The following is a 15448-nucleotide window of genomic DNA, read 5'->3' on the forward strand; positions in this document are numbered from 1 at the left end:
TCATGCAAACAACTTGACAAAATCTCTCTCTGCAGGAGAATAGTTGTTTCAAATAATTAACTCAGTTCTCTTTCCTGCAGGAATAATCTAGATTGCATATGAATCCAGACATACACACCCGTAGGAATACGAGAGCCTATATGGAGTCTCAGTTCCAACCTGACTGACTTGTATCTGTCTATGGAAAATTTCAGTACAGAAGAATTGATCTTGACCGTTAATAAAGAAACTGGCAGAGATATCTTCCCATAAAAAGCAATCTGAATCAGCAGCAGTTAAACAATATTGCATGAAGCAACGATAAAATTACAGAAAAGCAGCATTTTTAATTTTCTTAAAATGTCTAAGTTTTCAGCTATACCTGCACGTTCATAAACAGTATAAACAGTGATCTCATGTAACACATAAACAGTTCATGCCTTTCACAGTTTATGAAAGTCTAAACAGATTAAAATTTGTTAGGTGGCAAGCCTTTTGTTTACGGATATTGTAAATGAAGATTACCCCCAAAATGCTAGAAGCTGTATAGGTACTGTGTATAATGTTTTACCACACATTAGATGTGCCAATAACACAGTTTATTCAGTAAACAACTTGAATCTTATATTTGTTTCATCTGGTTTTATTACTGCCCGATAAACAATGATGAATCTTTACTCTTATCAAAATATTTAAATGCTTACAAAGTGTGCTTTGTATACCTGACTGAATACCTTATGAGGTAGTAATGATTTTAGCATATTAACTTTAACAATTTTTGTCAGCGTCGTTCAGAGTCAGCTTCTGGTCACCCTTCACAGATCCTAACCTTGTAAATTATATGTAGTTATTTTGGAGAAAATCTGTATTTTACTTAGTTTGCAGCTTTAGAAAATTATTAATTTGAAATAACCGTGATGGTTTTCTATTGATTTCCCTTTTGTTCTCAGAGGAAAAAAAAATCTGTTTGAGAATCTGGTCAGCATTTACTATCTAGTTCAGAGTCAAGCCTTAACCTGTACAGAACGTCCACTGAAAACTCGTTAGTGTTCAGCTATAATACCCACTGAAGGGATAGAGTCCATTACACTGTCAGCTGCATCACAACACATGGTGAATGTATGTTTCTGCATAGTGAAATAAAAGTGGTAAATGCATCCAAAATTGTATTGTTCTGTGTCTAAAAGAACCTAGTGTTTCTTATATTCAAAACATTGTGTTACATTTGTAAGGCACCACAGGTTTTACACATCTGCACAGTAGACACGTTTTGTCTTCAGTGATTTACACTGCACTGTGCAGACAGTTGGAGTTAGCAGGGGGTCTGAAGGTGTTCACCTTTGCGTAAGTTGTGTTTGCAAAGGAGAAGAAGTATTTGGTTTCTTCTGTTTTCTGTAGTTGTGTACTGTTTTCACTGAGGCTAAATGAAGGATTTTGCGGTTGCTTAGAAAGTAAAGGACAGTAGCCCTTCTCTTTTTGCATTTTTGCTCTGAAACATGGATAAAATTATCTCTTTAAAGGAGTACTTCATTTTCTGTTCCTTTTTCTTGCTCTTTTGCCATATCTCACTGATGCTCCCCTGGTAATTAAAAAGAAATTCATAACAAGTAACTCACCCTTCAATCTGTATCTCCTTGCAGGATTGAAAGAAATGGATACAAGCAGACTTTTCAGGACTTAAAGGGCCAATTTGCCCTTCATTGTTTACACAGGGCTCCCTCTCATTGAAGTCAATGGGTTGGCTTCAGCAGAGAGCAAGACTTGACCCAGTGACTTGTTAATAAATGTTTATTTTCTTAATTTAGAAAGAAAAATAGAATATATAGAGAGAATAACCTGTAGATAATAGTTTAAAGTAATATCCCAAGGCTTCAAAAGTTTTGCCCTAAGTCTCTAAAATGTCTTCCTTCCACCAGCCATTCTTCATGCCTTTAATCCAGAGTGCTAACTATGTAACTTCCCATACTGCAGTCATTGCTTACCTCTTGCCTGATGAATAATGCAGAAGTTACGGTCTGTTGTGATCTTTGACTGACCTCTCTCCCCGCTAGCCCTTCAGATTTAGAGAAGAACGTCTATGTTCTTGCCCTCTTGGTGAAGGTAGGATCAGCATTCTGGTGCTGCCAGTGCCCTGCAGCAGCCATAGGTGGAAGAGGTGCTCACACAGCGTCTCAGCCGACTTCGTTCCTGGTTCTCGCTACTGCATCAGGAGTTTAAAAATAGACTCTGAAGCCATATTGATCTTCCCTCAGGTGCCCCTTATGTTGTCAGCTAAGAAACAGCATTGTATTACCTCAGAGAGACATGAGGCGGTTGCACATCCTTCTCTCCAGAGTTAGCGTTATATTTTAGCATGGCTTGAGGAGATTGTACTTTGGTGATACTGCACAGTATGTATGCTGTCTAAAGATATTGTATCTTAAGAAGTTAGTCTCCTTGGAAAGGATGCTCACAGCTAAGATACGGCCTAAGTATGTGCAAAATATGAGGAGATTAGAGTGGACAGGCAAGGACATCTCAGTGCCACTGTTGGCATAGACCCTTGTTTGCGGGATGGTTCCTGGGAGCAATAGTTTTGGTTTTTGTTGGAAACTGTTTCTTGGGTTGTCTGCCTAATGCTGTGCCACATGAAATAAAAAACACCTGCCTGTTTCTACCAACCAGCTTTTGTCTCCGACTCTTCTCATTTATTGTTGGTCTTTGTCTGGTGTCTTGACATAAAACAGCTTACAAAATAAGCCATCAAATGATGTATTACTTGAAAGCACCATTACTAACACAGACATCAGTACAGGAGACAACCTCACTTGTTACAACTGGAGCCACAGCTTCAGCCCCATGAGAACTGGCTGCTCTGCATCATTGAGGCAAGGGGTCATGATGGCTCTGCAAAGCAAGAATAAACATAACAAGCGGTCACAACAATTGTAACCATTATAGATGCAGAAAGAAAAAAAATCACTACCTCAGCATTTTTAAGGCCATTTGGAATTACATTATATTTCTCACTGAAGTTTTTTTAAGGTATTCCTCTCCCAAATTGCAAATAATGATCTGTGTACAAGCATCCCCAAAAATGTTAATGGGCCTCTAAATCCAGATATTAGATCAAAGCATTAGATTAGATTTAGCTGTTAGATTTAGCAGCTCAGTCTTATTTAACAGCTTAGTTCCAAAGCAGATTTAAGTAGCTGGTGTGATGATGAGGCTCACCTGTACAACAATTAGTATCTGCAGAAATAATAGTTCTCCATAAATAGTTTCTCAAAACAAATTGAGTCCAGGCTTCAGTCTGGAAAACACCCTGTCATCTAGAAAACTTTGTATGCAGATTTCTTACCTTAATCCAAAATAGTTAAGAGCACAAGGCCCTGTTTACAGGCTTCACCTTTACAATACGTTCTCTGCAACCTTCCTTCATCACATGTAATAGTAGTGAGGTAAGGAAATGAGTTTCCCCTGTTTATACAGGAGCAGTAATGGTTCAGGTTCTGCAGAGATAGGAATCAAACCTTATTTTTTAATTTTTCTTCAGCTTGCATTCTACTGTAGTCTATGAAAATTTTTCAGTGTGCCTGTGGCAATGCTAAGATAGATTGTATGGCCTTTTTAATGTTTGTTGAACACACCAACAGCTCATACTGTGTACTCTTAACTGTATTGCCCAAACAAAATGCTGTTCAGTCACCCATACATTCTGTCAAATAGGCTGGTATTATTTTTACATTGTAAGTTACTATACAAGCAGCCAGAGACCCTACACTAAAAGTATCTCCAATCAACAAAGTAAAGCCAAAAGAAGCCACATTTTCATTTAACTTTAGCCATTGCAAAGCATTAAGAACAGGGATATTTTCCAAGGTACACAAGTCCCAAACTACAGTTCACTGCTTTGAGAATATGATCTCTGCTCTTCTACATTTCTAACTCTAAGGAAAGTCCTTAATTGGACATTTTCCCATTCCCAAGTCTTAGATCCACTTTCTCTTGAAGTGCATAAAAGAGTAATGTTTGGCTAAGGAGAGAAGATTAAAAACAAATGTTAGATTTTCTTCTTTCCCTTCCCCTCCATTATGTAAAGAAGCAGAAACTTGTTTTCAAGTATCTTCTATTAGTACTGAAGCTCCTTAAGTTGGCTCTGCTGATCTAATCTTTCAAGATGCCTTTGCAATTTCTTTTTCTCCTGAAAAAGAGAAAACTATCTGTAGTTACACGCTTCCAATGCTGATGTTTTCTACAGCTACATGCTAATGAAATGACACCAAACCAACTCCTACTCAAGTGGAGTAAGACAAAAAGACCTGTCAAACAGTATCTGGGACGGGATGAACATGAAGAAGTGCTTTGGACTTTCTTAAGTCCTGTGTAGATCCCAAGGTATAGTGGTGGTCTGAGGTGTTTAAATGGATGACTATGAGAAACGCTTATTACACTGCATGTTTTTTCAAAGAAAGAGAAAATGCAGGACTCTTCTCAAATCTACAAATTCCAAAGGTGATCTCAGTCTTACACTGTAAATGATGTTTAACTGTATCTCTTATCATTAGCTTTATGCCACCTCAGGAAAGAGGTTGGCCATGGTTGGCCATGGTAGGAAAAAAAAAAAAAGACTAGAAATTATTTTTTTTACACAGATTTGACTTTTCTGTAATACAGTCTATCAGCTCTATTTTCTCTAGTATAAGAGCCACCTTCTTCTTTTTGTGCAGAGTTTACTATGCAAAATTTGGTCTGTTCAGCCTGGAAAAGAGAAGGCTGAGGGGAGACCTCATCGTGGTCTACAGCTTCCTCATGAGGGGGAATGGAGAGGCAGGTGTCAATCTCTTCTCTTTAGTGACCAGTGATAGGACCCAAGGGAATGGTGTCAAGCTGTGACAGGGGAGGTTTAGGCTGGACATCAGGAAAAGGTTCTTCACCGAGAGGGTGGTCGCGCACTGGAACAGGCTCCCCAGGGACGTAGTCACGGCACCAAGCCTGTTGGAGTTTAAGAAGCGTTTGGATTGTGCTCTTAGTCATATGGTCTGAATTTTTGGGTAGACCTGTGTGGTAACAGGAGTTGGACTCGATGATCCTTGCGGGTCCCTTCCAACTCAGGATATTCTGTGGTTCTATGATTCTGTTGCTACACATGTTGCTTTTAAGTACTGGCCATGTAATCTTTGGAGGGTTCTCTTGGGTGACTGTAGTGTAAAAGATAACAGATTATTAGAATATATATATATATATATATTAAACATGTCAGGGAAGGATGTATTATAAATCATACAACAGAGCAAAGAAAAAAATGAAAGCAATATATCTGAAAGTACAAGAGCAGGTCATTTAAAAACCTTCAAAGCTGCTTCCACTAGGAAGAGTCCAACTAATATGATGCTCACTCTTTCCTTAAATCAAGAGTGCTACTTGCACAGATATCATGATATCCTTCCGCTATGGATTTATGAGGCTGTTTCTCAGACATATTGTTTTTCTGATTGAACTGAGTTGATGGATATCACTTCTAAAGGCATTTATGTTCCTTTTATCTAATCTCCAATACATATAAAACTCAGACAAACATGAATCTTTTTATATAGTCAGAAGTGCTGAGTTTTACCACTCACCCTTAGAGCTCCTAAATCCAAAACTACCAGAAAAATATGCACACACACACATTACATGTTGCCACAGAACATTATTTGTTCTGACAGTATCTGTACAAAATCATCCTTGAATATGTATTAAACAATGGATTTTTTTGTCCGTTCTTCCATACAAAATGTAATCTACTGACTGACATGTCACAAGTTTTTTCTTTTCCTGCAATCAGATGCAATATGTCAGTACAAATACTTTCTGTCATATCAGTTGGTAAAAGTGAATATCTAACATGAAACCACTGCAGTATGTTGCCTGCCTTCACAGAAACAAATGGCTGTCTTGAATATTTGCAGGAGGTAGCCTTGTGACCTGACAAGGAAGCTTCTGCAAGCTCTGGGAAGACAGATTGCAACAGTGTGTAGCTGATCATACCATGATTATTTCAAGCTCTCTTTCACCCTTTTTGCTTGTTTTCATATTCTCCACCTTAACCCGTGTGTTTGATCTATCAGGATCCTCTCTTCTGCACTTTTTTCTCTGGGCTTTTGAACAGACTGCATCTGCTGCTTCTGTTCCCATTCAATCTGCTGTTACATCCTGTCCTCCCTATCAACCTTTTGTGGACTCTCGATATTCTTTGTCCTGCAAGCTTCACCACTCAGCCTTAACAGCTTCAACAGGCTGAACCAGTCAGGTATCAACTCACTGATTACATCTGTCATTGCATTTGGACTGAAATGGTGCATCAGCTTTATTTATTCCACCATGCCACTGGGCTCTTCTTCTGTGCATTTAATGCTGAGTTCACATATAAGTCTGTCCGGTTTTAGGACAAAGAGGAAAAGAGACATAAGCAGAGCAAAAGTCCTGCCATAGCCATGTAGGTTATGGAAAACTTGGATGACACCCTGAGTAGTCCATCTGTGTCGTCAAGTACATCAATCACTCCAGTAATTAAAGCTAATGGATGTTGGGACAACAGTAAAACAAATTGGCTCCCTACACAAGTTTTATCATTACATATGCTTGTTTAGCTGGAAGTGTAAGCAAATTGTGGAGATATGATTCCAGTTTCTCCAGTGATGTAGATGAATCCCCCACTGACAACTAACCACACAATATCAGAAGAGCCATATGGTTCCATGGCAGGCCAAAAACCATTGCTCTATTGATTTGGAACAATTTTATTTTTTTTTTAAATGCTGGTGATCAGAAAAAAAAATAAAACAAATGACCACCTGCATGAACAAAACTCCTCAAATGTGCTTGGGAGCTGATCAGATGTCTTCCCTCATCCAAAGTAGTTACTGAAAGAAGGTTAACTTCACCTGAAACTGCTGGTTGTGCCTCCCTTCAAAGACCAAGAGGACAAGGAAGGTCTAGATTAGATGATTTCAGGGAACAAATATAAAATATTTCCTTCACTGTCTATGACAGAACTTGTTCATGGGCCTGGGAAAGATGACATGAATGAAAGAAAAGGTAGGTGGTAATAGTTCAAGATCAAGAAAGCAGGTACTTACTAGTATCAAAAAATAAACTTCACTATAGAATCAAACATTGAAACTTTGTCCCATATCCATGGAGTAATTATTTTTTGTGTTTCTCTGAGGAAAAAAAAAAATAAAAAGGAAGGGGGAGGGGTGAGGGTTTAAAAAAGTCCTTGTGACTAGTCATAAGGGAACCACTGTGAAAAAAAAAAAAAAAAAAAAAGTCGTCTCCAGACATGCAAGTAAAATAAGGTGGTGTTGCTGTACTGGATAGGTCAGAAGTGTCATTAGCTAGGTGGATTTTATAAAATTCTCTCTTTTTTTTTTTTTTTTTTTTAGGACTGTGTTATAAGGGGCACGGTCTTAATTCTGAACTTCTGTAGAGAGAACATAACTTATTTGTCTAAGTGACACTTAGTAGAACACTAAATCAGCTAAAATGCTGTACTGAAGGAGTAATAACACTTGTTCATATGTGCAATAGAATATCTCTCTTCAGTTAGCATGTATCTGAGAAAAAAAACGTACTCTTTGTGTTCATTGCAGTCGTGGAATACTATTGTTGCTGCCTCAAGAAAGAGTAAAACTTGTGATGGACTAATATCTATCCACCATCTGAAACAGGCATCTTTTGTTGTTTTTTTTTTTGCACACTATTACTTTAAAATTGTGGCAATTAGAGATAACTACAAAAAAGGACATCCCCATAACATTGCTAACTTCCAAAGAAGACACTTCTTCAGTGTATACAGTACTAAAACATATCTCTAATGTTATCTTTTGGTACTGACAACTGTCTTATTATTTGATGATATTTTTAACACATACTGGGGAGATACTTGGGGAAAGGATGGCTATATCCAGTGCATGCACGGCTCCAGGTGGTATCTTATTGAAACTATTACTACTGACTCAGTCTTGAGCACAAATGTCAAGTGGTGTCCAGATTCATTACACAGTGGTATGCTCATTTGCATTTGTCCCTATGTAAACAGGCACGAAACAATGCAAATATGTGTAAGCCAGCTCAAAATGTTTCTTCACAACACTAGTAATATCTCATCCCTGCATTAGATTATGTAAAGCAGCTATTGCTGAGATTCAAAAGTGATCCAATTCCAGCTATACATCCTTGACTAATGATGTCCATCTTGCAATCTTTACTTGGCCAAAGCGGACCTCTGTGTACTCAGCAACATGGGCAAGTAGATTTGTTACATATCAATCAGTAGAGCAAACACTGTTTGGCAAGACTGATGTGCACTGTGTTGACACCAACAGTTAAAACTCTCTGATATCCTTCCTGCCTCAAGCAATGTTTTGCTGCTGGAGAGAGAAATGACGATCTCTTGAGAAAACACTTAGGTCTAAGACTTTCTAATATGGATGCCTCACCCTCTGCATCTATTTCTCTCCCAGGTTAGGAAAAAATAGGGAAAAACAAAACAAAGCAAAAACAAAAACACAGTAAGATTTCACCCTTGATTCCTTTGGGGAGATACTGATGAAGTCATAATAGAAATCATAATCCCATTCAAGCTTTTTGTCTGACAGGGCAAGTCTTTGACTTCAGAACATGTGGTACTGGAGAGCATTAGACCTGGTGGTGTCTTTTCTCTCTGGTTTGCAGCAGACCCCTCACCAACTTTCCCTGCTCAGTTACACTGTAACTATCACTCTAGAACTGCAGAGGGGAGAAACCTCCCTGTCATTTTTCTGCTTCTGCTTTCTAAATCCTCTCCGTCCAATCCCCCAACTCTACCAGATAATCTTCTGTGTTTCTCATTGTAGGTATTATTGTGTCCCTGGGCATTCATCACTCACCTTCATCTTTCTTCTCACAAAGCTTTCAGCTTTTTCATTTCTGTCTTTCCTCCCTTAGCCCCAGTTCATGCTGAGCTTTACTGCCATTTTCCTGGTTAAAAACAACAACCAACCAACCAAACAAACAAACAACAACAAACACGGCCCATATCACAGGACCTGAAGAGCTGACTTACCTGTCTTCTGGATTTAACGTACAAAAAAACAATATCCCTACCACTTTGGTGACAGAGTTTTCATAGCAACCTCATCCATGCAAGGTGACAGGGAAACTTTCTTCATGCCTACTTGTCAGTCAATACCTGTGGCCTGTTCAGAGCCTGCCATGACAGCAAACAGGTCCAGAATCTTTCCACATTATAAAAACCCATGTGTTGGGTCTCAGCCACTGTGGTGCCTCTCACCAAGCACTGATCTTTGTGTGAGCTGAACAGAAGCTAACAAAGGAGAAGCTCAAATGCAAAAAATGCAACCGTCTCCCCACTTTTTTTTTTTCCAACAGTAGATGAAAGGTGTCTATAACCATTTATCAGCAGCTATTTCCTACAAATGCCTACCAGCATTTATAGTTGGTCATACTCTGCTGCTGTCTGATGAGCAAAAGTCGACAAATGCAGTGTGTATGTTACTATTATTGCCATTAGAGTTAATCATAAAACAAATAGCCTAAATTCAACATATCCCATTACAAATATTAAGGTATAAATGATTAATTTCATAGCTGATGGAGAAAACGTTCAGTATTTCCTTTAGTATATTTAATAGGAACTTCTTTTAGACTAAGCTCAGTCATTTGGTGTACAGAAACAGACAGCTCATTCTCTAATTCCTACATTGGTATGTAAAAATATGGGCATTACAATTAGATGACCTTTAAGGTTCCTGCCAACCCAAGCCATTCTGATTTTATTATAGGTGACTTCAACAGTAACAATAATATCCCCAGCTCAAACACAACAGAGGTGAAAGGTTATGACCTTTCCCCAGAAAGATGTAGCAGCTCATGACAAGGCTAAAAATTATCAGGACCAGTGAGAAAGGGCACTTACTATCCTTAGCAGTAAGAGACACAGCAACTTCGCAAATGGACCCAAACACATTGAGTGTGTCTGAATCTATATTTGTTTCACTTGCAAAGGGCAACACAACAGTAATCCCTTCACAACAGCTTGTGCTGTCATTTGAAGGTAGATTTCTCCACGTGCTCATGCTCTGTGTTATGCTGCTCAATAACATGGCTTGTCAGGTATGTTGCTTTTGCAGATCCCAGGATTACCAGAACAGTAAGGGCAACTCCTTTACTATTCATTTCTCTTTACTGTTTTGAATCAAGTTGAAAATAAAATTCTCCAATAGCTATCAGATCAGACTTAATAGAACCTTGTTCTAGGCTTAAAATACATTTCAGAGGCAATTGTCAGCTCCCAGGTCTTCCAGAAGACTGCCCCCGAAAAAATTTCTTTTTCTAGATCTTGTTCTTGGTGACTTCCTCTTTCTTCATTGCTTTGTACCGCTGATAGAATCTGAACAGTGAAAGATAGATGGCAATTTTCTTGGTTAATTACCATCTTCACCTAACAAGCTAGCAAAAGAGAACAAGAACCCAGTTAATGAAATTTGCACTTTGAATGATGACAGTGTCACCATCCTGCACAAATTCAGTGGTTCAGTTACTAGGGTGGATGTGGTGTTTGTGACAGAAGTGGTACAGTTTGTGGGCACAGCTCTAGGAAGCCATGCTTCAAACAGAGAAAGTCACTTGTGATTGGCAACAGTAAATATAGCATATGGATACACTACACGTATGTTATATATATCCTAAATACAGGATAGTATGGATATGTTTGCCTTACAGACCATAAAATGTGTTTGTTCTCTGTGGCCTTATCATAGTCAGGCAGAAGCATCCCATGACAAAAAAATACCAGCTGGGTGGAAAAATTATCACTTGGATTTTTTGTAATTTTCTGTCTCTTTGTCCCATGGCAAGTACTAATGAATCAGGCTTGGCAGTGAGAGTAGAGAGACTGAGTTTCAAAGATGCAGGGGGAAACCTTGCTAGGGAGATGTCTCAAGACATGGAAATTTGTCATGAGATATTAAAGAATGCATATTCCTTCCCACAGTGCCAGATGGGAGACATAATGATAGGTCTAGGAGAAAATATAGCATATGTCTAAATCACAAGGATAAATAGAAATGTTAGTCTTTTGTAAGAAACAAATTAGTTTGGAAAATAAGGTCTGTAGTCTCAAAGGTCAAACTAGCCCAAACAAAGAGATCTGAAAGATATAACCCTATAGCACACAGCAGATGCATAACAGATACATCAGATTGTTCTGAAAAAAGGAAAAGTCATTTGGAACTGAGGTTTTATTATGTGTTTGTAGTGAAAGAACCAAACAAAACTTGCGGGAGATGTTATTTGTGCTATTAATGAAAAACAGTTGGAGCACGACTTGAAAGAAAATGAGAGGAAGAGACAGGAATTTTACTGTGGAAAGTTTTGTTTTGACAGTAAACAATTCTACAAGGTATTCCCATTTCCAGATACGATGTTTTGGATATTTGTTAAACTTTATACAAAAGGCATACATTCCACTGTTAGAAACTACAATTATGTCTTATAAAGGCTGCTTGTCCTTTAAAACTGTAGGTCTCCAAATACGTCATAAAATGGTTTGTGAAGTACTTCTTTGAAGTATGATCTTGCTTCAGAATTTTGCTTCAGAAGACCAATATTCCTTTAAAAGGGATTTTTCCACCCTATACCTGGCAGTAACCCAAAACGAATCACTAGAACTGCGGTATCAGAACAACCTCATAATTACAGCACAGATTTCAAATGTAAACAAAGCCAATCATGGTCTGAGGGCCATAGATATTTGAAGGTCTGAACTGGTGAAGCTGGTTTAACCATCTGAAGGTAATTCATAAAGCAAGTATGTTTATGCTTTGATCTGAGTTGATACGTTTTTCACACATTGGAATCAGCAGAAATACACAACTCTAGAATCTCCTAACCAGTATATAAACACAGGGTATAAACCAGTAATAAAAGAGATGATTGAATAAAAACACACAGGTGGATACAATGAGATTCTGTTGGTGAAGAATCCCAGTGTATGTGTCTTATCTGCTACAAATTTTGAAAGGGAAATTTTTAAGGAGAGTTCAAGAAATAATTTTATACATCTTTATAAAGAACAAACCAAGGTAGTCCCACAATGGACTGTCTGGGAGAACACTAAGAGAAAACACAGGACCTTAGAACGTGGGATTCTTTTTTTGCCAGAAAGGTGGCAGTGCACAAGACAGAAGTGACTTTAGAGTGGGAGGACACAGCACCAAAGCCCTGCTGTGCAAAAAGAGCAGTGGGAGAAGATGCAAAGATAAGATGAACGTTCAGCCAGGGCTTGGTTGACCTCAAAGTGGAGATAAAAACAGCCTTCACTGCAAAGGTAGAGAAGAATTAAACATGAAGAAATCAAGGATGACCTCAATTTAAGAGGCAAGCCAGCTAAGAGAGATTAAGGCATAAATTTTGATAGGCTGAACTAGTGATAGGACATGATGATGGGAGCCAAAAGCCTGATATAAGGGCCTGATATATGATATAAGAGTCTGAAACTTACAGAGGTCAAACAGACCCAAGCATCAAAGAGAGTTTTATTTAATGAAGACCCTAATGGGGAAATTAGCCTTGTGGGAAGTTTTGAGCTAAGCCTGGAAGTTGAGCAGAGGTGAGGAAGAGGAAATGGGCAGCTAAAGTGGGTCATCAACAAGGAGATCACCGAAGCCTGAGCATGTCAGACCTTAAGAAGAGGAGAAAGACATTCAATAGAGAACTGTAAGACAAAATTAGAGACAGTGACCCACAGAGCCCAGGTACCCAGGAGATAATAAGAGAACAGTCAGGTGAAGTCAAATGCGATGAACGTCAGAGGGGTGAAAATGTTTGAAAATAAGACTAGAAAGGGAAATCTGTTGCATCCTCACTCTGGTCTGATTTGCACCAGAGAGCTTAAGAGAGGAAAATGGCACAGTGCATGGGGATGTATCAGGAGAAATTGAGTGGTAACAAGTACCCAAGATTAAATGGAACTCCTGTGAGCAACACATTGTACATTTCAGGATAAGCACAGTAATGGGCTGAGTAGAATTCATGGCTTATATTGCTTCTACACAATGATGAAGCAAAAAGTTTTAATAGCATGTTAAGAGGACAGCAAGAGAATATTGCTGAATCAATGCAGCCTGCGATGCTAAGGCTTTTATGATCTACTTAGTCTGAGTTGATCATACATAGCCCTGTTGATCTGGTAACTATTACAGCAAAACATGTAAACTTATATAATAATGCTAACACTTAATGCAGTATGCTAATAGACAGCATACTGATCCAAAGCTCTAACAGTTGTTCCTGATTTGGATGGTGCATTAAATACTTAAATATTGTGAACAAAAAGTCACTGATTAAAATAAAAATAAAGTATAATGTCATTAACGTGCCAAGCTATATGCTCTTAAGCTAATATATTTGCTTCCTTTTTTACTATTATTTTTTTAAACATCCAGTTACATTTGAGATTTTAAAGCTAGTAAGCTGATAAAGGCTGACTCAGGTTCTTCTGAAACAAGATAATTATCTAAGCAAATAAGAATCTTGGAGAATGTACACATTGAATGAACTTTAAGCAAACAACAACCAAAACCTGCTAGTTTTCTCTAAACTGGGCTTTGGAGAGAGTTTCAATGTAACTACATGCATTGTATGTGGTACATCACCTTACAAGTGTTTGCCCCCCTAAGTGCCAAAGGATACAACAGGGTGTGAGGTACCATATAGGATAAAAATGAAATAGTGAAGGTTACTGAAATGCTGTGTGGATATCATGTACGTAAACAGAGGATCTTCTGCTACTGAAATGAATGAAATCTATAGAACCTATATCAATATAAGAGGGAGCCTATATCAATATAAGAGGTGATGTTTATAGCTGTTGTTATTTTATTCTTGCTTCTGCCAAGTTTCAGGCAGTTTGAAAGAGTTCTCTGAAATTAGGGCTTCTATTCTTAAGGCAATAATCCTATGGGCTAAGCTGCTTCCAGAGCACGCAAGGACTCATCCCGTAGGCATCAATAGGAGATATTAGCAGGATGGTCTAATAGAAACAACTGCCACATTGCCTCATATTTGAAGTAAGAATTATCCTAGCACTTTGATTAGCATAAATATGCACGAGAATTGGCCTGTTGTCATTTTATCAGCTATGACAAGATATAATTGTGCAAACATAAGGCTAACACCCAGAATTTGGTTTACTTCCATACACCTTGTTGATACGGGAGCAAATATGGAAATTGCTGCAGTTATTCAGAAGAAAAAATCTCCCTAACAACAACAACAAAAAAAAGTGCATAAATAACCCTGATTATCCGTTAAGTGAATGTTACCCATATGGACGGCACTGTCCATTCAGCATGTGGAATATCCTGTTTTGACTTTCACAAGCTTAGAGAATGAAAGTCAAAATGCAATAGCATTGTATCATATACATGCTTTATTTGCACTTATCTCCACCTAATGGGTATGAACATCAGCAATGTCCAGTCTCATTTAATTTAGGGAGAGATGACACTTGAGATGGAAAAGCCTATGGAGGGACAGAACCTCTCTTAAAGCACTTGATGGACTTTCTGTTGACTTCACTTTCATGAGACCCACCATTCAAAGATGATTTAGCCCTGAAGTATTACTTTCTGTAGACTGAGCTATTTAACAGACAGTAGCCAGAGCTATTATATTGTTGATACTATTAAAATTCTTTTTCTTTATCCCTTTCCTTTCCTCCTTTGACTTATGTTGCATACGGATACTGGAACTGGTGCTTTAATAATAATTCCTGGCCTGTGTATGTGTAAAATGCTATTTATGCAAGGTCTTTGAGAAGCTGCTACATCTTTGTCAGTGTCCCTGTCAGATAATTGTTATCTGGGTTGTGAAACTCCTCTAGAGTTTTAGAAAAAGAGTTTCTTATTTTAAGAACGTGTTTCTCTTCCCCCATTCCTGAGACCATCTCTCTGCATTCATACTAAAACAAAACAGGAAAGGAAACTGCAGAAGCTAGAAAGCAGTGAATGATGCTTAGCCATCCCTTTTGAATTCCTTGAATAATAAATTGGGATTGAACAATAAATACAGATTAGTTTAGTTGCCAATGCATAAAATAATCAGACTCTAAGTTTGCAAATTATGCTGCAGATGTACTATAAATGATTAATGTAACCCTACTTTATTTTGTAATCACAGCACATATCAAGCAAATAGGCTTGCTATATTGCCATCAGAGGCTGTAGTTATACCACTAACAGCTTTGGCTGAGAAGTCAGTGGGCATTTAAGTCCAAAATATGCATTAGGCAAAGCAGAATGAGTAATGCTTGGGATGACCATAAGGCAAGACTGTTAAGTCTCTTTGTACTTACAGAGACTGAGCAATGTTCACTTGCCCCACATAATTTGGCAGTCACAGCTGCTGGAAATATTTTTATGGGTTCTGTGTGGAAAAGATT

At 38.2% G+C, this 15448-nt stretch overlaps 1 protein-coding gene across 42 annotated transcripts in view; it reads left to right on the forward strand.

The window, feature by feature from the left end:
* The window catches only part of EPB41L3 (erythrocyte membrane protein band 4.1 like 3), a 145908-nt gene extending 138328 nt beyond the window's left edge, over positions 1 to 7580 (forward strand). For 41 of the 42 annotated variants that reach the window (XM_080581935.1, XM_080581915.1, XM_080581930.1 and 38 more), the window contains one exon: positions 81 to 1143. Coding sequence is in view for 1 of the 42 variants with exons in the window: in XM_080581933.1 (XP_080438059.1) it covers positions 81 to 86 (6 nt within the window). In the remaining 41 variants the exon portion in view is untranslated. Of the gene's footprint in view, positions 1 to 80; positions 1144 to 7564 lie in introns of those variants that run through there. The other variant, XR_013947227.1, reaches the window with a different exon arrangement.
* Positions 7581 to 15448: the final 7868 nt, after the last annotated feature.

This window comes from Anser brachyrhynchus (assembly GCF_964034855.1).
Source record: "Anser brachyrhynchus genome assembly, chromosome: 2".
NCBI classification, from domain to species: Eukaryota; Metazoa; Chordata; class Aves; order Anseriformes; family Anatidae; genus Anser; species Anser brachyrhynchus.